Below are 25,101 nucleotides of genomic sequence, written 5' to 3'. Positions count from 1 at the left end.
AGAATTCACCAGGTCACATTAACACTGAGGAACGGTGGGGTTTGAAACACTGAGGCTGAAGCACCTCTTCTCCGATATGCAGGTGAGCACTTCACCCAGCATGGGTCCGTCTTGCAGCCCAAGCTGATAGTAGCCCCTTCCTCCAGTTTCCTCCCGCATTCCAAAGACGTATGGGTTAGGAAGTTGTGGGCATGCTATGTTGGCGCCAGAAGCGTGGCAACATTTGCGGGCTGCCCCCAGAACACTCTACGCAAAAGATGCATTTTACTACGTGTTTCAATGGACATGTGACTAATAAAGATCTCATCTTATCTTATCTTCCTCTGAGGGTGGTGCAATGCTGGAATCACCACACATAATCCACATTCTAATCCCATTTTATTCTCCCCACATCGCCATCAACTCCCCACCCCCCAGATTCTACCCCTCACCTACACACCAGTGGCAATTTACGGCAGCCAATTAACCTACCGACCTACACGTCTTTGAGATGTGGGAGGAAGCCAGAGCACCCAGAGGAAACCCATGCAGTCACAAGGAGAACATGCAAACTCCACACAGACAGCGCCCGAGGTCAGGATTGAACACAAGTCTCTGTCTCTGTGAGGCAGCAGCTCTCTGTGCCATCCCTCAGGTTAATTAAGTAACCTTGAATAGTAAATAAAATATTTGTCAACCTGCACTGCACTTTAACTGTAGCACTATATTCTGCATTGTTTTTCTTTTAGTAGTACCTCGATGTATTTACGTACGGTATGATCTGTCTGGATGGCACGCAAACAAAAGCTTTTCACTGTAGCTCAGTACATGCAGTAATAATAAACCAATTACCAAACTGGGGACTATGAAAGTAGTGGATAATCCTGAAAACCCACCAGGTTACTAGTCCCCTTCGTGGAAGGTGATCTGCCACCTTTACACACCTGGCCTAACAGTGCTGTTCATTCTTACCACCCTTCTGAAGAGGCTCAGAAAGCCATTGCACCATATACAACTTGTTAAAACACAAAGAAACCATAAATTAAATAAAACCATACAGAAAAAAACACTTATTGACCTGGGCTCCAAATTCTGAAGGGCAAAGTCATTGCCTGTCAACATTGCAAAGTCTACCACAGGAGCATATGGGTACCAGAGTGGAATTTGGGAGAGCTGTCTCAGGGACTAGTCAACCAGCAGCATCACATATCAGTCCCGGAGTGTGCCCAGGTGTGTCCTGTCCTGTCCAGCTAATCAGCCTGCCCTCTGAGGGATGGAAAGTGTCACTGACAGTGCTATCAAGAGGCACCTCCTCTCTCCTATGCTCCTGATGCCTTTCTTGGTGTTAGAAGCTGAGGATTTTGGAGGTCCTGTTTGAGTATCCTGCGGGACATCTTGTCAGGTGGTACACACCGCAGCCACTGTGTGGCAGAGGTGGAGGGAAGGAATATTTGGGATGGTTGATGGGATGAAAATTAAGTGGATTGCTTTGTCCTGTATGTGGGTGAACTTTCTGTTGGATCTGCGCTCATCCAGGTAATGGGGGATATCCTATCATACGCTGAACATGTGCTGTATCAATGATGGAAAGGTCTTGTGATGTCAGGAATGAGTCACCCACAATAGGATACCCAGCCCCGCAGTCACATCAGTTGCGTTTCTGGTCAGTGGTGACATCTCAAGGTGAGGGACTTGGAAACGTTGACAGTACATGGCATCCGAAAAATAATGCAGATGCTGGAAATCTGAAACAAAGCCAGAAGATGCTGGAAACACTCAGCAGGTCAGGCAGCATCTGTGAAGAGAGAAGCAGTAATCGTTTTGTGTCTGCGATCCTTCTAATCACAGTGCCAGTACGTGTTCTGAATCACCTAACCTCGACCAATGAACCTTGCCTGCATGTAATGGATAACTAGCATATCCCTGTCCATAGAAGACAAGCTTGCATTTCAAAAACGTCCGATAAATTAAAACCAAAATAAAAGCTGCAGATGTTGGAAATCTCAAACCAAAGCAGAAAACGGTGGAAAACTTGGCAGGTCAGGCAGCGTCTGTGGAGGTAGAGTCACCAAAACGTTGACTGTTTCTCTTTCCACATAAGCTGCCTGACTTGCTGAGTTTTTCCACCATTTTCTGCTTATGTCCCCCAGGATGATTCACAGTCAATGGGGTAGTGCAGGTGCCTTTGTTTCATGGAGAAAACGGCATACAATTCTGCAAACAATTTTAGTGATGTTAATTGGATGAAAAGTATCAGCCAGGGCTCTGGAGAAAATTCACTTGTTCTTCGAAACAGTGTCATGCAAACAGTTATGTCCATCTGAGAGGGCAAACAGATCTCCTTTGGAAGTGGAACACCTCTGGTGTGCAGCACTCCCACAACACTTGCATTGGATTTGAAAGCATACATCTGCGGATGCTGGAAATCTGAATTAGAAATGGAAAATGCTGGAAAAGCTCAGGAGGTATAACTTATGTTAATTTAAGTTTATGTTAACTATATTTGCCCTCATCTTGCAATGTGCTGCTGCTACAAACAGCTAATTTTCATGGCATTTATACCCTGTGTATGTATACCTATGACAACAATAGACTTGAACTTGAGGTCAGGCAGCAGCTATGGAGAGAGAAATGCTTCCCCTGAAACACTGGCTCTGTTTCTCCCTTCACAGATGCTGCCTGACCTGCTGAATATCTCCAGCACTTTCTGTTCTTGCATTGAACTGCTAACCTAGTTTATAGTCAATGATCGGAAGTGGAACGTGAACTATAACTTTTAACCCCAAAGGCCAGGGTGCCACCCAGAGCTGAGACATTCACCGGAATAGCTCTCAGCGTCCCGTGATCATTCTCGTGTGGATTCCAATTGGACAAATTAGAATAATTTGGATAGTAGTGGTGGTGGTGACAATTGGATTATTTCATTATGCCTGTCTTTGTTTTGTGTGTGTGTGTGCGTGAGGTGTCCATCTGTGTGTGAATAAGAGAACAAGTGCACCTGTGTGTGTCACCTTGAATTAAACCATAACAAACGAAAGCGCTGTCTCTGTGTGCCGGCGGGTGTCCGCTGCTGAAGTTGCGGTGAGCAGCAGAGGGAGGGGGGTCCGGTGGGCGGGGAGGGGAGGTGGGGCTGTTTGTCAGCGGCCTCACGCTGCTGCCTCTCCGAGCTCGGACCCTCACTGCGTGTCTGTGGGTCCTGGGGCGTTCGTTCAAACTCCTGGTGAAAGCTTCCTCGCACCGGCTCCGAGATCGGCCGGGCTCGGGGTCCCGACCACGGCACAGGTACCCCCCACCCCTCCATCTTCCGCTCCTCACCCCCACTTCCCTCTCCATCCCCAACTTCCCACCCCAGCCCTCTCCATCTCCCCTCAGACCCCCTCTCCCCACCCTCCTCCCCTCAGACCCTCTCTCCCCCCCCTCCTCCCCTCAGACCCTCTCTCCCCACCCTCCTCCCCTCAGACCCTCTCTCCCCACCCTCCTCCCCTCAGACCCCCTCTCCCCACTCTCCTCCCCTAAGACCCCCTCTCCCCACCCCTTCCTCCCCACTCTCCCCCACCACTCCTCTCCTCTCCCTCCCCTCCTCTTCTCCCCACCCTCCTCCCCTCCTCTCTCTCTCTCCCCCACCCTTCTCTCTCTCTCCCCCACCCTTCTCTCTCTCTCCCCCACCCTTCTCTCTCTCTCCCCCACCCTTCTCTCTCTCTCCCCCCCACCCCACCCTTCTCTCTCTCTCCCCCCCACCCTCCCCTCTCTCTCTCTCTCCCCCCTCCCCTCTCTCTCTCTCTCCCACCCTCCCCTCTCTCTCTCTCTCCCACCCTCCCCTCTCTCTCTCTCTCCCACCCTCCCCTCTCTCTCTCTCTCCCACCCTCCCCTCTCTCTCTCTCTCCCACCCTCCCCTCTCTCTCTCTCTCCCACCCTCCCCTCTCTCTCTCTCTCTCTCCACCCTCCTCTCTCTCTCTCTCTCCCACCCTCCCCTCTCTCTCTCTCTCCCACCCTCCTCTCTCTCTCCCTCTCTCCCACCCTCCTCTCTCTCTCTCCCACCCTCCTCTCTCTCTCTCTCTCCCACCCTCCTCTCTCTCTCTCTCTCCCACCCTCCTCTCTCTCTCTCTCCCACCTCCTCTCTCTCTCTCTCTCTCCCACCCTCCTCTCTCTCTCTCTCTCCCACCCTCCTCTCTCTCTCTCTCCCACCCTCCTCTCTCTCTCTCTCTCCCACCCTCCTCTCTCTCTCTCTCTCTCCCACCCTCCTCTCTCTCTCTCTCTCTCCCACCCTCCTCTCTCTCTCTCTCTCTCCCACCCTCCTCTCTCTCTCTCTCTCTCCCACCCTCCTCTCTCTCTCTCTCTCCCACCCTCCTCTCTCTCTCTCCCACCCTCCTCTCTCTCTCTCTCTCCCACCCTCCTCTCTCTCTCTCTCTCTCTCCCACCCTCCTCTCTCTCTCTCTCTCTCTCTCCCACCCTCCTCTCTCTCTCTCTCTCTCTCCCCCTCGCTTCCCCTCTCTCTCTCTCTCTCCACCCTCCTCTCTCTCTCTCTCCCCCACCCTCCTCTCTCTCTCTCTCTCCCCCACCCTCCTCTCTCTCTCTCTCTCTCCCCCACCCTCCTCTCTCTCTCTCTCTCTCTCTCCCCCACCCTCCTCTCTCTCTCTCTCTCTCTCTCCCCCACCCTCCTCTCTCTCTCTCTCTCTCTCCCCACCCTCCTCTCTCTCTCTCTCCCCCACCCTCCTCTCTCTCTCTCTCTCCCCCCACCCTCCTCTCTCTCTCTCTCCCCCCCACCCTCCTCTCTCTCTCTCTCTCCCACCCTCCTCTCTCTCTCTCTCTCCCCCACCCTCCTCTCTCTCTCTCTCTCCCCCACCCTCCTCTCTCTCTCTCTCTCCCCCACCCTCCTCTCTCTCTCTCTCTCCCCCACCCTCCTCTCTCTCTCTCTCCCCCACCCTCCTCTCTCTCTCTCTCTCCCCCACCCTCCTCTCTCTCTCTCTCTCCCCCACCCTCCTCTCTCTCTCTCTCTCTCCCCCACCCTCCTCTCTCTCTCTCTCTCTCCCCCCCACCCTCCTCTCTCTCTCTCTCTCTCTCCCCCCCACCCTCCTCTCTCTCTCTCTCTCTCCCCCCCACCCTCCTCTCTCTCTCTCTCTCTCCCCCCCACCCTCCTCTCTCTCTCTCTCTCCCCCCCCACCCTCCTCTCTCTCTCTCTCTCCCCCCCACCCTCCTCTCTCTCTCTCTCTCCCCCCCACCCTCCTCTCTCTCTCTCTCCCCCCCACCCTCCTCTCTCTCTCTCCCCCCCACCCTCCTCTCTCTCTCTCTCTCCCCCACCCTCCTCTCTCTCTCTCTCCCCCACCCTCCTCTCTCTCTCTCTCCCCCACCCTCCTCTCTCTCTCTCTCCCCCACCCTCCTCTCTCTCTCTCTCTCCCCCACCCTCCTCTCTCTCTCTCTCTCCCCCCCACCCTCCTCTCTCTCTCTCTCTCCCCCCCACCCTCCTCTCTCTCTCTCTCTCTCCCCCCCACCCTCCTCTCTCTCTCTCTCTCCCCCCCCACCCTCCTCTCTCTCTCTCCCCCCCCACCCTCCTCTCTCTCTCTCTCCCTCCCCCCCACCCTCCTCTCTCTCTCTCTCTCTCTCCCCCCCCACCCTCCTCTCTCTCTCTCTCTCTCTCCCCCCCACCCTCCTCTCTCTCTCTCTCTCTCTCCCCCCCACCCTCCTCTCTCTCTCTCTCTCTCTCCCCCCCACCCTCCTCTCTCTCTCTCTCTCCCCCCCACCCTCCTCTCTCTCTCTCTCTCCCCCCCACCCTCCTCTCTCTCTCTCTCTCCCCCCCCACCCTCCTCTCTCTCTCTCTCTCTCCCCCCCACCCTCCTCTCTCTCTCTCTCTCCCCCCCACCCTCCTCTCTCTCTCTCTCCCCCCCACCCTCCTCTCTCTCTCTCCCCCCCACCCTCCTCTCTCTCTCTCCCCCCCACCCTCCTCTCTCTCTCTCCCCCCCCACCCTCCTCTCTCTCTCTCCCCCCCACCCTCCTCTCTCTCTCTCTCTCTCTCCCCCCCACCCTCCTCTCTCTCTCTCTCTCTCCCCCCCACCCTCCTCTCTCTCTCTCTCCCCCCCACCCTCCTCTCTCTCTCTCTCTCTCCTCCCCCACCCTCCTCTCTCTCTCTCTCTCTCTCTCTCCCCCACCCTCCTCTCTCTCTCTCTCCCCCCTCTCTCTCTCCCCCCCACCCCCCTCTCTCTCTCTCTCTCCTCTCTCTCTCTCCCCCCCACCCCCCTCTCTCTCTCCCCCCCACCCCCCTCTCTCTCTCCCCCACCCTGGTGCAGTTACAGCGTTGTGAGTTCGGGGGGCTTTAGCGACCCTTTCGTCGGACGGGAGATGTGGCGGCGCCGAGTCCCCGGGGCAGGGTCCCGGGTCGCTGCCCCCTCCGAGTGGCCAGAGGTACTGGCGGTGCAGGATAGACGGCTGTGGTAGGGATCAGCTGCCCGCAGGGTCCGTGACTCGGGCTGACACCGAGGGAAATGTCCCACGGCACAGGGCGACTGTCTGAACGGTTCTGCGGGTCCAACGTGAAGCTGTCTTGTGTTGTGCGGTGATTTTGGACAAGTTCTTGAATCTCGTGTGGATCAGGGTTTTAAAAATGACTGAAAGACCAGGGAGGCTTGTTGTGTCTCTCTCCACAGAGGCTGCCTGATCCGCTGACCCTTTCCAGCATTTTCTGTTTACATTAAAAAATGCAAATTCTGGAAGTCTAAAGTATAAAACGAAAATGCTGGAAAACTCTCTATTTCTGGGTACTTGGAAATTGTCGGGGTGTGTGTGGGCTGTGGTGCAGCTGTTTATCTCAGCATTAAATTTTACATAAATGATTCCCAAAATCTTGCTTTGCGACAATCCACGTTCACCGAAGGAGATTTTCGTGCCTATACCGTCTCCTAAGGGAAGTGCAAGCGGTTAACCCTTGAAGGTTGTTTTGTTGTTATCACATGTACCGAGGTACAGGGAGAAGCTTGTGTTTGCGTGGCAGCCAGACAGATCATTCCATACATAAATTCATGGAGATAGGGCAAAAAAAAAACCAGAGTCTCTCACTAATCCTATGTCTTCTAGTTCTTGATTCCCCAACCCTGGGAATAAGAGGAAGACAGGAGAGACGGCAGATGCCTGAATCTGGAGCAACACACAAAACGCTGGGGGAACTCAGCAGGTCAGGCAGCATCTGTGCAGGGACATACAGTCGATTTCCGGTCCAGATGAAGGGTCTTGACCTGCAAGGTCGACTGTCCACTTCCCTCCAGAGATGCTGCCTGACCCTCTGAGTTCCTCCAGCTTTTTGTGTGTTGCTCCTAGGAAATAGACTGTGTGCATTCACCCTATCTATGCCCCTCATGATGTTATACACCTTTATAAGGTCACCCCTCAGTCTCCTACGCTCCAAGGAATAAAGTCACAGCCTGCTCAACCTCTCTCCATAACTCAGTCCCTCAAGTCCCGGCAATATCCTCATAACTCACCTCTGTAGCTTGCAGAACATAGTGTTGCAGTTACAGAGAAAATGCAGTGCAGGCAGACAAATAAAGTGCAGTATGTTCAGCGGAAGTTGGGGGGAGGAGGAGAGTGGGTGAAGGGCAGTGGGAGACAGTCAAGTGGTCAGTGATAGTCCGATGATTCTGTGCACACTGTGTTTAATACTCAATGTTCAATGTCACGTGGGACAGAACAACCTCTCATCTCATTCTGTGTCAGGAATCCTGTCAATCATCCTCACTCCATCCTGTGGCTGCAGATAAACAGCGGGGAGATGCGTGTGGATTCAGTATTGAATTGAAGTCAAAGTCGAGTTTATTGTCATATGCACAAGAACTGTACATGTACGCACAGATGCAATGAAAAACTTACTTGCAGCAGCATCACAGGCACAGAGCATCAGATACACAACATTCATAAGAAAAACAAATTATACAACCTTGTCACCCTGTCACAGTTCTGTCACCCATCATTCAGGAATCCCCCCGTTTGTACGTTTACTATCGGTGGTAATAGAAAGAAAATACTGCTTGATATTTGGATGTTTGATGGTTGCTTGGCAGAAGATACAAAAGCCTGAACGCACGTACCACCAGGCTCAAGGACAGCTTCTATCCCGCTGTCATAAGACTATTGAATGGTCCCCTAGTACAATAAGATGCACTCTTGACCTCACAATCTTCCTTGCTGTGACCTTGCACATTATTGTCTGCCTGCATTGCACTTTCTCTGAAACAGTAATACTTTATTCTGCATTCTGTTATTGTTTTCCCTTGTACTGCCTCAATGCATGGTTGTAATGGACGGCATGCAAAACTAAGTTTTTCTACATACCTTGGTACATGTGACAATAATAAACAAATTTACCAATGTACTTAGTCACCCCAAACCCCACCTCCCCCCCTTTACCTTGCTTTAAGACAACACCAATTTGCATTTATATTGCACCTTCAACATGTTAACGTTTCTTGAGATGTTAGGACTAATGGACGAAAGCTTAGTCAGGGAGATACCTTTGAAGGAGCATCCCAAAGTACGGGTATGACATCCTGATGCAGGTTTTCCACCCGAAACGTCGACAATTCCTCCCCCCCCCCCCCCCCCCCCGCCGATGCTGCTCGACCCGCTGAGTTCCTCCAGAAGATTGTTTGTTGCTCCAGATTCCAGCATCTGCAGTGTCTTGTGTTTCCAGGGTTGGAGGGGCAAGGATGGGCAATCTTAGAGCTCAGGACCAGGCTGACGTAAGGATGATCACCAACAGTGGACTGAGATGGGAGTCTCAGTGGGTAAAGAATGGTGGAGCGCAGAATGAGCTAGCACAACCTAGATAGACCGAGTGGCCTCTTTTGGTGCTGTACTGAACTACAAATCTATCATCACGGACAGGGGGTCACGTAAGTGTATTGAACAGCAAGAACAAGATGCAAATGTTAAGGAGTCACAGGGGACTGCAGATTGCTGGAATCTGCAGCAACAAACCTGATGCAGGGTTTCCACCCGAAACATGGACAATTTCTTCGCCCCCCACAGATGCTGCTCAACCTGCTGAATTCCTCCAGCAGATTGTGTGTTGCTGGGAATTTTAAGATTGTGTTGTGTAGATGAGGTGTTTTTTTTATTCACACACAGGACGTGGTAATTCCTGCCAAGGTCAGTGTTTGTTGCCCCTCTTCTTGAGACCACCTTCTTGAAACCTCCAGTCCGTGCAGTCTGGGACATCCTCTGTAGGTTACTGGCCCAGTGACAACATTGGAGCAGAGATTTTATTTCTCAGTCGAGGAGTGTGCAGTGAGATGGTGTTCCCATATATCTGCCCCTCTACCCCTATTAAGATATCTTTAAGATCTCTTTATTAGTCACATGTACATCGAAACACACAGTGGAATGCATCTTTTGCGTAAAATGTTCTGGGGACAGCCCGCAAGTGTCACCACACTTCCAGTGCCAACATAGCATGGCCACAACTTCCTAACCTGTACGCCTTTGGAATGTGGGAGGAAACCAGAGAACCCAGAGGAAACCCACACAGTAATGGGGAGAACGTACAAACTCCTTACAGACAGTGGCCGGAATTGAACCTGGGTCGCTGGCACTGTAAAGCGTTATGCTAACCACTACACAAAAGATCGAGAGCTGTGCTGTGGTGGAGGGAGTGAATGTTTAAGGTGATGGATAGGGCCCCGATTGAGCAGGTGCTCTATCCATGGGCCGTTGGGGCTGTACTCATCTGGGCAAGCAGAGGGTATTTCATCACACTGCTGACTTGTAGGTGGCGGAAAATCAGGTGAGTTACCTAGACTTTGACCTGCCATTGTAGCTGCAGTGTTTTTGTAGATGGAGCAGTTAGGTTCTTGGTTAGATGTCACTCCAAGGATGTGGATGATGTTTACATCAGGTGGAGGTAATTAGGATATCTCTAGTAGGAGATAGACTTTGCCTTGTGTTTATGTGGCAAGCATACTATTGCACTATCAGCCCATGCCTGAATGTTATCTAGGGTCTTGCAGAGTTGAACATTGTGTGGTCTTCAGTGAATTCAACTCAAGATGGGTGGAAGGTCATTGATGAAGCAGCTGGATTCAGGACACTGCCCCGAGGAACTCCTGCAGTAATGTCTGGCATGGGGATGATCGACCTCCTACAATGACAACCATCCAGTTAAGATTCCAGTCACTGGGACATTTTCCCCTTCATGCCCATTGACTTCAGTTTTACCAGGGTCCCTTGGTGCTACAATTAGTCAAATGTTTCCTTGATGACTCCCTCCTCGCCTCTGGAGTTCAGTTATGGACCAAGGCTGTGGGGCAAAGCGGTCCTGGTGAAACCCAAGCTGTGAGAGGGTAATTGGAGGGTAAATGCCACTCGATCGCACTGTTGAAGACACTTTTCATCACTTCGCTGAGGATTAAGGAAGGGGATGGGGATTAGCCAGACTGGATTTGTCCTGCTTTTTGTGAACAGTACACACCAGTGCAATTTTCCACATTGTCAGGTAGATGCCAGCATTGTAGCTGCACTGGAACAGCTTGGCCAGAGGCACAACTGGTTCTGGAGCATGGATCTTCGGTACTACAGCTGAGATGGTGGCATCGGCATTGCTACATCCAGTGCTCTCAGCCGCTTCTCGATATCAGAATAAGTGAATCGATGGTGGGGATCTCAGCAGAAGGTTGAGATGAATCATTCAGTCTACACTGGCTGAAGATGGTCATAAAAATTTCAGCCCTGTCTCTTTCATTTATGCTCAGGGCTCCTGGGCTAAGGATGGGGTGTTCATGGGGTCTCCTCCTGCTTGCTGTTTAATTGTTCATCGCTCGTCCTGATTGGATGTGACAGGACTGCAGATCTTTGATCTGATTTGGTGGTTGCCATACTGCTTTGTTTTGTCTGTGGCATGTTGCTCGCAATGGGTAAGCTGGAGGGTTGGATGTCTGGAGCTGGAAGACTGGGATGAGTGACAGGGTCTGTTGACCCTTCATTCACAGGCACTGAATCAATCATCTTTCTGTGGCCCAGGGATGAAGCCAACTGTGGTGACTTGGCTGCATCTCTGCCTGATGTCGGTACCAAATGATAGACACTGGCACCTCTCTGCTCAGCAACTCACTGGCAAAATGGAGGAGGTTGGGGTGAGGCTCAGGGCTGTCACTTTTGCCTGTAACTTGGTTTGTTTTTACTTTTCATTTGCATTTCCCATCGATGCTAACACACAGTGATCACAGGCAGGTGAAACCAGTGAAGGACTATATCTGGTCTAGTTGTTGAACAATTGTGTTTATCTTCCCCTTGTGTTTACAAAAAACTTGCTTGAAACACTATTTGCAGAGACTGTACTGTTGAATTTAAGCGTGATTTTTCTTTAGTGAAGAGGTCAGGTGTGTGGTTTGCAATGTGAGATCTGTGGGCTAGTGAACTACATTAGAAGTGACACTCAGCACTTCGCGACAGATTTTCTCTCCTAATACCAAATAAATTAGCTTGTGGACTCTCACTGAGACCAATTTCAGCTTCTCTTCAGGGCTCCTCTGGGGATAAAAGGCTCCTTCCACATCTGGGATCTCCCAATTAATGAGAGAAGTATCAAATTACCAGCCTTTTAGTCTGTGCGTGGAATGACTTATTGAGTGTGGCACTGCACTGCAAAAGGCCTCTGAGGCTTCCCCTTCCCTCCCGACTCCTTTCTGTGAGAGGGAACCTTTTCCCTAAGGTTATTATTGGAGAGCTGTAATATTGTGCAAAAAAAACCAACTGCTGGTTGAACTCAGCGGGTCAGGCAGCATCTGTGGAGGCAGAGAGATGGTCACTGTTTCCAGTCGAGACCCTGCATGAGGACTGAGATTGTAGAGGGGAGATGGCCAGTATAAACAGGAGGGTTGAGGCATGCGATAAGCCCCTCCTATCACTCACCAGCTCCTGCCTCACCTTTCTCCCACACCGCTTTAAACTGGCTACCTCCCCTCTACACTCAGTCTTGAGACAGGATCTCAACCCAAAATGTCGATTATCCCTTTGCCTCCACAGGTGCTGCCTGACCCGCTGAGTTCCTCCAGCAGTTTGTTCCTTGCTCCAGATTCCAGCATCGGCAGTCTCTTGTGTCTCCAGCTGGGATATTGCTAGTTTGATGCAGAGACTATATTGTGAGGTGCGAGTGCACTGTTTTGTACCTCTGGCACCACATCACTCACTGGTGCAGCCTATTGAGGTTGTGTATGCATTGTATCGATGAGCAAAGACCTGGAAGAATGAATGGGGAAGGAATGGGCTTGACTCAACGCAGTGGTTTGGGGAGAAACCGTCCACGTTACACAAATGTTGCTAGGCTAAATTTTCTTTAAATGCAAAGTTATGGTGATTTAGTGTGTAAAATGACTGCCATATCTATGCATTGCAAGCCCACGGGGGTCTGCATGGTCAATGAGGGGAGGCATTTAGAAAAATTTTGATAAGAATGTAGTTTCCTCAAAGACACAAGTAGTTGGCTACATCTTTCTGTGGGCAGGGCAGGAAGGATCGACGATTGGTAATGAAGCAAGCTGGATGTTCAAAGCCCTAATGAAATATTGGAAAAGTTCAGAATGGACTTGGGGAGACTTGAAACCATCAGGTCCATGGATGTGAGCCTCGAAGCCTTAGCAATAAACAATGGCATCTGTGGAGGTCCAACCAGTAAATGCAATTGAAGGAAATGGAAGAAAGGTTGGTGGGTGTCAGTACCCCAACTGTGATCAGGAAGGTAGAGCTCAGTGCCAGACCAGGTGTAGGTATAGGCAGAACACAGGAGGTTGTGTGGCTGTTGTAGCGGACTACACAAAGAGCCAACCCCCAGTCTACTCTCAGTAAAGGAAACCACGGTTGATGCAGTTGGAAAACACGAGGAAAAGAATAAAAGCCGAACTCAAGGCCCGTGACCGCACAAACTCACCAAGAACATCAATGCCCTGCATAGCGATCAAACAGGAGGTTGTCTGGCAAGTGGAACAGTGGTGATGCAGCACTTTAACTACTGGACCACTGATCCAGAGGTTCCGATGCAGGGTTTTGACCAGAAATATCACCAGTTCCTTTCCCCAGATGCTGCTCGACCTGTGAGTTCCTGCAGCAGATTGTTTGTTGGTCACAGAGAACGTGCAAACTCCACACAGACAGCGCCCGAGGTCAGGATCGAACCCGGGTCTCTGTGCAGCTAGTAGATCCCACAGCACTATCTGAAGATGAGCAGCTAGTAGATCCCACAGCACTATCTGAAGATGAGCAGCTGAGTTACCTCTGGTGTGCAGGTCGATATTTATCCATCAATCAGCACAAAACAGGTCACTATCGCATTGTTTGTGGGAGCTTTCTGTGCACAAATTAGCTGTCATGTTTCCTAGATTACAGCGGTGACCACAAGGTTGGGATGTACTTTATGGCTGGGAAAGGTATGGTAGAAAATAACCTTTCTATTTTTAGTTGATATACCTGGGGTTTCTGAATGGGGTCAGACTGTGGAATTACAACAGTCCCTCTCTCCCCCAGCCACTGCTTGTTATCTTCACCTGTATAAGCACCAGACCCTGACTTACTTTTAAAGTGGTGTTCAAGACACCTCAAGAGACCATCTCGCCATAAATCCTGACTCATCCCGGTGCATCTGCAGAGACCAAAGGTGATGGAATTACCCGGAGATTTAATTAAGGGCAAGATGCAGGAAATGGTTGTGTAATAAGGCAGAGAAAGGACTTCAATTAAGACCATGAATCATTCGCAAATCTCTGATGAAGTCAACACAACAACATCATAGTCTTTCCAGTGGGGGTGAATCTCCTGTTTACTCAATTCGGAATACTTCACCATCTTGAATGGCTGTATTTCAGGGATGGTTGGATGTGGGAAGACCAGGAAACTTATGCCAATTAGGTGAGTTGAAGTAAGTTCGACAACTGAGCTACAAAACTGACTACACTTCCAATGTTAGTTACAAAGTGCTTTGGGCAGGAGGTACAGAAGCCTGAAGTCCCACACCACCAGGTTCAAGAATAGCTTCTTCCCTTCAACCATTTGGTTCTTGAAGCAACCTGCACAACCCTAATCACTACCTCAGGGCAGCAGCACTATGACCACTTTGCACTACAATGGACTTTATTTTTCTTTGTTCTAATTGTGTTCTTTCTCGTATAATTTTGTACAATTAATGTTTTTCTTGTGAATGTTGTGCCTCTGATGCTATGTGCCTGTGATGCTGCTGCAAGTAAGTTTTTCATTGCACCTGTGTGTACATGGACTCGTGCAGATGAAAATAAACCTGGCTTTGACTTTGGGATGTCCTGTATACCTCACCCTGTGAGGCAGCTTGGGGTTGGAGAATGTTATACAGTAAAACTCCAATAATCTGGCACACTCAGGAACATTGGTGATCCTGGACCAGTGGGTTTTCCAGACTATTGGATAACCCAACACACTTATAACTAATTTTTTAAAGATGTTACACAGAGTTACAATACATTTTCCAGTGAACCTGGTAAGTTTCATGCCTGCACGGTTACCGGGGCTCAGTGAATTTCAGGGGAAGACCATGACATAGGAGCAGGATTAGGCCATTCAGCCCATTGAGTCTGCTCCGCCATTCGATCATGGCTGATTTTATTTTTTCCTCTCAACCCCATTCTCCTGCCTTCTCCCTGTAATCTTTGACACCCTTATAATCAAGAACCTATCAACATCCACTTTAAATACACCCAATGACTTGGCCTCCACAGCCGTCTGTGGCAATGAATTCCTCAGATTCACCACCCTCTGGCTAAAGAAATTCCTCCTCATCTCTGTTCTAAAGGGACATCCTTCTATTCTGAGGCTGTGCCCTCTGGTCCTCGACTCTCCCACTACTGGAAACATCTTCTCCACATCCACTCTATTGAGGCCTTTCAATATTTGGTAGGTTTCAATGAGAACCCCCCTCATCCTCCTAAACTCCAGTGAGTACAGGCCCAGAGCCATCAAACGCTCCTCATGCGTTAACCCTTTCATTCACAGGATCATTGTCGTAAACCTCCTCTGGACCCTCTCCAATGCCAGCACATCCTTCCTTAGATATAGGGCCCAAAACTGCTCACAATACTCCAAATGTGGTCTGACCAACGCCTTATGAAGTCTCAGCATTACATCCTTGCTTTTATATTCTAGTCCTCTCAAAACGAATGCTAACATTGCACTTGCCTTCCTTACTACCGACTCAACCTATAAGTTAAGTCAGGAAGGCGAGAAACATAACCTGGTGAACCAGATGCCAAACCGTCGGGATTTCAGAATACTCAGATAGCGGATTATTGGAATTTTACTGCAATTCCAGGGATAAATTGGTGAGATGCACTTGGGGTATAGTGTGCAGTTTTGGTTGTCCCGTTATAGAAAAGACATCATTAAACTGGAAAGAGTGCAGATTTATGAGGATGCTGCCAGGACTTATAGGGAGAGGTTGGGCAGGCTAGGACTTTATTCCTTGGAGCATAGGAGACTGAGGGGTGTCCTTAAGGAGATGTAAGTAACCATGATGGGCATAGATAGGGTGAACACACACAGTCTTTTTCCCAGGGAAGGGGAACTATAAACTAGAGGGCATAGGTTTAAGGTGAGAGGAGAAAGATTTAAAAGGGGCAACTTCTTCATGCAGAGGTGGTCCGTATATGGAATGAGCTGCCAGAGGAAGTGGTTGAGGCAGGTACAATAACAACATTTAAAAGACATTTTCATAAGTACATGGATAGGAGGGGTTTAGAGGGAGATGGGCCAAATACAGGCAAATGGGACTATCTTGGTGGGCACCATGGTCGGCATGGAAGAGTTGGGCCGAAGGGCCTGTTTCCATGCTGATTTACTCTGTAAGTCTCCTTGGAGCAGAGGAGGGTGTGAAGGGACTTATTTAGAGGTGACAGGTCCACTATATCAGGCATTGTATGGTGCTACTGCACCAACATAACTTGTACCTCTGCTTGGACATAAGTGTTGACGTTTTTCAGTCATGAAGACTGTCAGATCTGGGCTGAACCTTGTGCTCACTCTGTCCATGTCTGAGCTGACGAGTAGGGCTTGCTGTCTGGCTGTGCACGGGCAATCTTAAACTGAGCTCAGCCCAGAAATCGTACCTGCATCAGCTTAAACAGTACTTTAAACCAGTTGCAGCAGTCAGGAGTGTGAATGAGCTGCTGGTATTCAATGAAAGATCACCGCGATGGTGCAGTGACCAGCTGCAAAGACGCTGAAGTTCTTGAAGAAAACACACCACCGAACCCCCAACTTCGAGAACTGGGAGTGTAATGGAAGCTTTGGGCAAACCCTCCCACTTTCCCCACAAGAACCATACAACATGGGGGAGAGGGGCAGGGGGCTTGTTGGACAGCAGACTGCCTTTCTAGAGTCATGGCAGCACAGTATCACAGCTCGTTAGTAACACAAAGCAGGTCGGGGAGCATCAGTGGAGAGGGAGACATTTCAGGTTGAAGACCCTTCATCAGAAAGACTTTCTAATGAAGGGTCTTCAACCTGAAATGTCTCCCTCTGCACAAGTGTTCCCAGTTTTTTTCAATTTTAGTTGCAATGAGTTTAAAGAATTGAGAAAGAAACAGCAAATGGCACATGAAACATAGAACAGCACAGCACAGGAACAGACCCTTCAGCCCATGATATTGTGCCAAACTAATTAAACTAGTAATTAAAGGCCTAACTCAACTAGTCCCTTCCGCCTACACAAGTCCACATCCCTCCATTCTCTACATATTCATGTGCCTATCTAAGAGCCTCTCAAAAGCCTCTATTGAATCTGCCTCCACCACCACCCCTGGCAGCACATTCCAGGCACCCACCACTCTCCATGTAAAGAAACTCACCCTGTACATTTTCTTTGAACTTACCCCCTCTCACGTTAAATATATGCCCTCTAGCATTAGACATTTCGACCCTTGGAAAAAGATACCAACTGTCTATCTATGCCTCTCAAAATCTTATGACCTCTATAAGGTCTCCAGAGGAAACAACCCAAGTTTGTCCAACCTCTCCTTATAACACATGCCCTCTAACCCAGGCAGCATCCTGGTGAACCTCTTCTGCACCCTCTCCAAAGCCTCCGCATCCTTCCTGTAATGGGGCGACCAGAACTGAATGCAATTCTCCAGATGTGGCCCAACCAGAATTTTATAGATGAAATTAGATGACGGTCAAATCAGATGCTGAAAGGCAAATAAAGTGAGGGGGAAGAAAGAACTGGGCAGCAGAACCAGTGGAGCCGCTGCCTCACAGTACACGAGACCCAGGTTCGATCCTGACCTCGGGTGCTGTCTGTGTGGAGTTTGCACGTTCTCCCTGAGATCGCATGGGTTTCCCCCAGGTGCTCCAGTTTTCTCCCACATCGCAGAAACATGTGGGTTGGTAGGTTAATTGGCAGCTGTAAATTGCCCCTAATGTGTGTAGGTGAGTGGTAGAATCTGGGGAGAGTTGATAAGAATGTGGGGGGTTGAAAAAATGGAATGAATGTAGGATTCTTGTAAAATGGCATAGTTTTCCATCACTTTACTTGCCTTTCTGCATCTGATTTGACTGTCATCTAACTTCATCTATTGAACTCTGATTAGGTTGGCATGGACTCGGTGGGCCGAAGGGCCTGTTTCCATGCTGTATCTCTATGGCTAAAAGCAGAAGGGGAGGAGGCGGAGTGTTCTGAGGCGCAGAGGTGTTGTGGGGTTTGACACACTGAGCCTGTGAGCAGTACAGGTCCTACAGCAACATCCCATAATAAGCCTTTGGCAGGGACTGACTCGTGGCTTCCAAATCCACTCGGGAGCAGCTGCAGAAACTGAGCAGCATGAAAGGCACAAAACCTGGAACTGGATTCTGCAGCATCCACTGAACCTTGGCAGGAAAGGAGAAAATGCTTCAGAAAACAGTCAGCCGGTCAGGCAGCATCTGTGGAAAGACAAAACAGTTCAGGTCCAGGACTCTTAGAATTGAGAAAGAAAGACAAAAAATAAGTTAGGTTTCAGTAGCAGAGAATGTGTGGGAGGGATGGGTGGGACAAAGGGCATATCTCAGTTAGGGTGAGACCAAATGTGTTAATTGGGTTTATTATTACTGACATACGCTGTGAAATTTGTTGCTTTGTGGCAGCAGTACAAGTGCAAGACAAAAATTACTATAAGTTACAAAAATAAATAAATAGTGCAAAAGAAGAATAATGAGGGAGGGTTCATGGACCGTTCCGAAATCTGACGGCAGAGGGGAAGAAGTTAGAGTGACAATGAAGCACGTTATGCTCCTTTGTCCATGTAATGTGTTGTTAATAGTGAGGCTGTGGGATATGCCCAGTAAGTCACTCTATACCAATGGAAACAGAAAACTGAGCCAAAATGATGAGACGTGGAAATGGCCAGTTCTGAGACAGACAGGAAGGGCTGGTTACTTAATGTTGGAGAATTCATTATTGAGTCTGGGTGGCCCAGGTAGGAGATGAGACATTGTTCCTCAAGCTTGCATTGAGCCTTAATGTAACAGGGCAAACAGAAAGGTCAGAGTGGGATGGAGAAGTCATGTGTCAGGCAAGATGATACTCAGGGTCGCCCCTGCGAATGGAACACAAAGCGATCCCCTATCCGCATTTGGTTTTCTAATGTAGAGGAGACCACATTGTGAACACTGACTGCAGTACAGATTGGAAAAAGTTGAAGTGTATCACTACTTCACTTGGGAAAACTGGGTCCCTGGATGGTGGGAAGGGAAGGGAAGGGGCGGCAAGGTAGCGTAGCAGTTAGCACGACGCTATTACAGCGCCAGCGATCGGGGTTCGATTCCCGTCGTCTGTAAGGAGTTTGTACGTTCTCCCGTGTCTGCGTGGGTTTCCTCCAGGTGCTCCGGTTTCCTCCCACATTCCAAAGGTGTACGGGTAGGTTAATTTGGGTTTAAAATGGGCTGCGCGGACTCGTTGGGCCGGAAGGGCCAGTGACCACGCTGTAAATAAGATTTTTTTAAAAATTTAAAAATTTAAAATTTAAATTTGAAAGGATGGGTGTTACATCTCCTGTGGCTGCAGGAAAAGTGTCATAAGACAGGGAATGGTAGGTGTGGACATGAGTGAACCAGGGAGGTGCAAAGAGAATGATCCCTTGGAAGAGGAAGGGAAGGAAATATATGCCTGGTGGTGGAATCCAGTTGGAAGAATGACCGGTTGAAAGCGTCGGCTGGTGGGGTGGAAGGGAAACACCAGGGGAACTCTTCTTGTTCTGTCCAGAAGGCGGAAGTCGGGAAGGGGTTAGAGCAGAGGTGTGGGAAATGGATGAGATGCAGTCAAGGGCTCCGTCCACTATGGTAAACTACAATGTCCACTACGTCTCATCCTTGGAGCAAATCTGATGGGAACGGAAGAATATGGGGATTGGAGTTTTTTGATCTTCATCTACTGAACCTTGGCAGTTTGAAAGTGCATAAAAAGAGGAGTTCATTCTTGTACTCCCGTTTTAGCTCAGGGTTTCTATACAAGTCCTGTAAGCTTAGTAACTATAGTGGGGAGTTAGAAAATATCTACAGGGTTAGTTCCCCTTTAGCCATTGCTACTCAAATGCAGAAAACTTATAATTTTGGGTTTAAAATGGCAGCTACCAAATCCACAAAGATACAGCCATTGTGAAAATCTCCTGATTTACAAAGAAACGCTCCAGCTCTAGAATTTGGGTTGCATGCAAGAGTGCAGTTCAAATATTGTATTAGATGGTCTTGTGCAAGGCAGATTCCTTCAACGGGATATTTTAATTTTTACCTTTAACAGATGGTGCTGTGGTCTGTTGTGTCACCAGAGATTGCTGATGTTTGTGGGCAGTAACATCATGGCGTTACGTGGTGCTGTACCCTGGTGAAGTGTTGCTGGTTGAAGGCTTGTCCTGATGTCGTGGTTAATGATCGGAGTCCTGATGCTTCTACTGGAAGTCCCCCTGTTCCTTTCCAACACCCAGTCGAAGGACTTGGCTCGCTGGCACCGGCCTCGGCGTGTGGAGACAGCATCTCAGAGGAAGAACCTTCTGTCCTTCCTGGGCGCCAATGCCACTCGCAAGGTACATCACTGCCGTGCAGTTTTCCCCGTTAAGCATCCATGCTATTGGCCTCCTGACTCCGAATGGGACCAGACTCTGCATTCTCACCACTCCAAGTACTTCTGTAAAGGTTTCTCCAGAATCTGTAAATGAATAATCAAATTTTAGCCCTTAACGTGTATTTTATCTAAAATTTACTACCGAAGCATCTTCACTGCATTTACTTCATCAAAATGTCCAAAGAAATGTTATTTAATCAACTCATATTCCAGAGAAAATAACCTGACTGTCCAGGCTGTTGATGACTGTAATCTCTCAATTCTGACTGTAATCTCTCAATTCTGACTGTAATCCCTCACTTCAGACTGTAATCTCAATTCTGAATATAATCCCTCAATTCTGACTGTAATCTCAATTCTGACTATAAGCCCTCAATTCTGACTGTAATCACATTCTGCTATAGTCTCTCAATTCTGGTTGGAATAATTCTGAGTTTAATCATTTCTAGCTGTAATCTTGAGTCTGTTATCTCTTGGTTCTAGCTACCAGAACTGGGGGAACCAGTGAATGTGGTGTATTTGGGTTTTCGATAAGGCCCGACACAGGAGGTTAGTGAACAAGGTTAGAGCACGGGGAATTGGAGTAATATACTTGGGTAGACTGTGAGTTGGATAACAGGAGGAATAAATGGATCTCTCTCAAGCTGGCAGGTAGTACTAGTGAGGTACCACAAGTGATTGATACCTGGGCTCCCGCCATTCACAATTTATACCATCTATTCAGGGACCAAATGTAGTATTTCTAAGTTTGCTGACGACACAAAACTGAATGAGAATGTGGGTGGTGATGAGGATGCAAAGAAACATCAAGAGGGGATCAAAAACAAGAGCATATAGGTTTAAGGTGAGAGGAAGGAGTTTTAAATGGGATCTAAGAGGCTGATCTCTGGAAAGCACTGCCAGAGGAGGTGACAGAATCAGATACAACCACACTGTTTAGGCAGCACTCGACAGACACTTAAATAGGCAAGGCAGTGAAGGGTACTGGCCTAATGTGGGCAAATGAGATTAGTATAGATGGGCAAATGGCTCAGCATGGTGGGCTAAAGGGCCTGTTTCTGTAGTGTACAATTCTATAACAAGGAACCAGCTGAGTGAAGGGGCAACAACACAGATGGAAAATGATGTGGAAAAGTGCAAAGTTTATCCATTCTGTTAGGAAAACCAAATGCTGATTATTTTGTTCTAAAACAGAGAGAGACTGGGAAACATTAATGTTCAAAGGAATCAGAAATAGATTTATTATCACTGACATATGACATGAAGTTTGTTGTTCTGCAGCAGCGGTACAGTGCACAGACATAAAAATCTATACATTACAAAAACAAATAGTGCGAAAAAAGGAATAATGAGGTAGTGTTCATGGATCGTTCAGCAATGTGATGGTGGAGGGGAAGAAGCCGTTCCTAATAGTTGGTTCTTCAGGCTCCTGTACCTCCTCCCCAATGGTAGTAACGAGATGGGCAGACTTGTACACAAGTCATTGACAGTCGATATACAGGGGTGCACTGGAAGCTGTGCTACTCTTGGTGCTTTAACCTTGCTAACAACCTGTTGTTCCAGGTTCCACAGGCAATTATCATCGGAGTTCGGAAAGGGGGAACTCGAGCTCTGTTGGAGATGATAAACCTGCACCCTGACGTTGTGGTGGCCAGGGCAGAGGTCCACTTCTTTGACTGGGATGAGAATTACCAGAAGGGCTTCGACTGGTACCGAGAGCAGATGCCAGTGTCTCTGCCCCACCAACTTACAGTGGAGAAAACCCCCGGTTACTTCACCGCGTGGAAGGCTGCTGAGAGAATCCATGACATGAGCAACTTGACCAGGCTGCTACTCATCGTTCGAGATCCTGCAGAACGCGTCATTTCTGACTACACCCAAGTGTTGTACAATAGAAAGGAACGTCGCAAGTGGTACCAGCCTGTTGAAGAAATTCTAGTGCAGAATGGGAAACTAAACGCCAAGTACAAGGCCGTCCAGCGCAGCCTGTACGATGTCCACATGGCAAGCTGGCTGAGACTATTCCCATTGCACCAAATCCACCTCGTGGACGGAGATGTTTTGATCAAGGATCCACTGTCACAGCTGCAGGAAGTGGAGAGGTTTCTCCAGCTTCCCCCTCGAATCAAAGCCTCCAACTTCTATTTCAACCAGACCAAAGGTTTCTACTGTATGCACACTGCAGGACGCGAGAGGTGCCTGGATCAGTCCAAAGGGCGGCCCCACCCTCTGGTGAATCGAACTGTGCTGTGGCAACTCTGCCATTACTTTGGAGAACACAACAAGAACTTCTTCAGAATGGTGGGGAGGACATTTAACTGGTGCTGAAGAATCCCAGAGGAATTTATTTCAAATCCAGCGTCAGTACCACTGCACTGTTATTACACTTACTAACTATGCCTGATAAACGATTAGGGGCAGCACGGTGGCATAGCGGTTAGCACAACGCTATTACAGCACCAGTGACCTGGGTTCAATTCCCGCTGCTGTCTGTAAGGAGTTTGTACGTTCTCCCCGTGTGTCTACGTGGGTTTCCTCTGGGTGCTCCGGTTTCCTCCCACATTCCAAAGACGTACACATTAGGAGCCGTGGGCATGCTATGTTGGCGGCGGAAGCGTGGCGACACTTGCGGGCTGCCCCCAGCACATTCTTAGCAACGCAAAAAGACGCATTTCACTGTGTGTTTCGATGTACATGTGACTAATAAATAAATATCTTAAATGGGGCACAACACAGACCCTGGCAGACCACAAAGCATCTCCTCTCAACATCAGACCCTAGGCGGGATGTTGGGCACTATTTATTACATACTTTTATCAGGGAAACCCTGAGTCTGATCTTTACAAACTTTTCTAAGAAGACTATTCGCAAATTTTGTAGAATATAAGTGGTAAAACACTTCCAATGAATGAAGAATGAAAGGCAATTTCATTAACAGAAATAAAACCATTACTTAGTAAAACGTAATGATCCAATCATCTTGAAACTTTCTGAATACTTCAGTTGTTATTTTGATTGCTGTGTAGTTGCTGGTATCTTAGCTGCAGGCTGTTCACGTTGTAATTACATTGGGACATCGCTTCAGTTACCCCATCTGTCAGTCAGTCTGAGTGACTGCAGTTACAGCTCATTCACCAGTTCAATAAAAACTGTAGCTGTGTGTGTCATAAAAACAGTAAACAGATTAAAAAGTGTGAGATGTTGAATTAAAAGATACTAATCGCTCTGGTATTGTTATTTGGACAGAGAGTAGGGTGGTACACCCCATGGCCTGAGCTGTCATAAAGTAGCCAAGATAAATGCATGTCCCAATCTTTGAGTGTCCACTGAATTACTGGAAAGAGCAACCGACAATCTGCTGGCGGAACTCAGCGGGTCGAGCAGTATCTGTGGGAGGAAAGGGACTGTTGACATTTCGGGTCGAAACCCTGCATCAGGACTGAGAGGGGAGAGGGGAGATGGGCAGTGTAAGGAGAGCGGGAGTGGAGGGACAGGAGCCCGAGGTAAACGGTGAACTGAGGGAAGGAGAAAGAGGGCAGGCAGATCAAGCCAGGTAGGGGAAATGGAGGTAGATGGAGCGGGGGGGGGGGGGGGGGTGGTAAACGTGGAGACAGCTGCTGGAAGGTCCTCTCAGCCCCCATGCAGGCTTGTGACCCAAAACTTGGCTTGTGTCTCCAGACAGTACCGCTTTGTTGCGGGACATGGCGCCCAGTGTCCCGGGACACCGACTCCCGCTCTACTCCATACACGAGATCTTGACAGGGCACTCACTGTCTCAGGACATGAGGTTCCACGCCGCCTCTTCACTAGCCGGTATGGAGTCCAATTTGCACCCGTGTTGTCCCGGGACACAGGAGGTCCAAACTACTCCCACATTTTCCTGGGATATACAGTCTAAACCAGGTTATTGGGATACAGGGCGTCCAGTCTCCACCCGCACTGTCCTGGGACTTTGCTTCTGTGGGGGCACCAATTTGTCCCGGGACATGGATTCCACCCTCCACCCGGGATATATTTTCTTCCGGTGCATCTGATTATCCCGGGATACGGGACCCAAACTACACTATTATTCCAACACTGGATGTCCAAACTACATTCGCATCGTCCGAGACACCAATTCCTGAGTGTAACGCAGCGCCCGGGTACACCAGGTACAGACCGCCTCCGTGTTGTCCCGGGACACGGCGTCCCATTGCATCAGTTTATTTGCGGGACACAGGATCCAGTTTGCACTCGCATTGTCCCAGGACACCGCATGCAAACAGCACGATTGAGTCAGAACACTGCACTTACTTTGCAGCCACGATGAGCTGGGAGCCCAGAGTCCCCACGTTGCTTCAGCACGGGCGATCCACACAGCAGCGTTTTATCCCGGGACACCAGGGCAAAACTGCACCATCTGACCCCGGGAATAGGGTCCAAATTGCACCGTTTTCTCCCAGGAGAGGGGACGCAGGCTGCACCGTCTTTATCCCGGGCCGAGCGGTGGGGTCTGGGCTTGGGATTCCCTTGGGCTGTCACTCAGACTGAACTAACCCTTGTTAAGGGTTAAAGTTTTAAATCAAGGCTTGACGATCGTTTTTTTCCCCCCAGAAGCCAAGTAAACGATTAAAACCAGAACCACTCCTGCCGACAGACTTATTGCATCAAGGGTAGTTTCCCTAATTTAAGGACGGAGACGTCTGTCTCCAAATCCGGGCGCAGGCTCGGGAGGAGCTGCTGCAGAATCAGCGCGAAATGGCTGCACGGCGGCCATTTTGTGAGAGCTGCTGGGAATAAGCCCTATACACTGCACAGGGGAGAGGTCAACACTGCACAGGGCAAAGAACTGCAACAATCAATGCACTGGTCTACGAACTGGTCTACAAATCATCATCGTTCCTCCTGATATTAAATGCATTAAATAACAGAGCTGATTACCAAAGGCCTAAGAAGGCAGCACAATAATTGCAGACACAAGACACTGCAGATGCTGGAATCTGGAGCAACACACAAAACGCTGGAGGAACTCAGGGGTCGGGCAGCATCTGTGGAGG

At 49.1% G+C, this 25,101-nt stretch overlaps 1 protein-coding gene across 2 annotated transcripts; it reads left to right on the top strand.

Annotated features, from left to right (window-relative positions):
- The first annotated feature begins 3,119 nt into the window (after window positions 1-3,119).
- On the top strand, window positions 3,120-23,141 carry LOC127584306 (heparan sulfate glucosamine 3-O-sulfotransferase 1-like). 2 transcript variants are annotated; one of them, XM_052040997.1, is made up of 3 exons: window positions 3,120-3,261; window positions 19,773-20,027; window positions 21,629-23,141. In XM_052040997.1, exons 2-3 carry the CDS (start codon window positions 19,860-19,862, stop codon window positions 22,391-22,393), a joined length of 933 nt encoding a protein of 310 aa, XP_051896957.1. In that variant the 5' UTR covers window positions 3,120-3,261; window positions 19,773-19,859; the 3' UTR covers window positions 22,394-23,141. The 2 variants fall into 2 exon arrangements, with proteins under 2 accessions (XP_051896957.1, XP_051896956.1); XM_052040996.1 differs by having other exon boundaries at window positions 19,745-20,027.
- Window positions 23,142-25,101: the final 1,960 nt, after the last annotated feature.

This window comes from Pristis pectinata, chromosome 29, assembly GCF_009764475.1.
Source record: "Pristis pectinata isolate sPriPec2 chromosome 29, sPriPec2.1.pri, whole genome shotgun sequence".
NCBI lineage: Eukaryota > Metazoa > Chordata > Chondrichthyes > Rhinopristiformes > Pristidae > Pristis > Pristis pectinata.
This window is presented reverse-complemented; position numbering and strand designations above follow the sequence as displayed.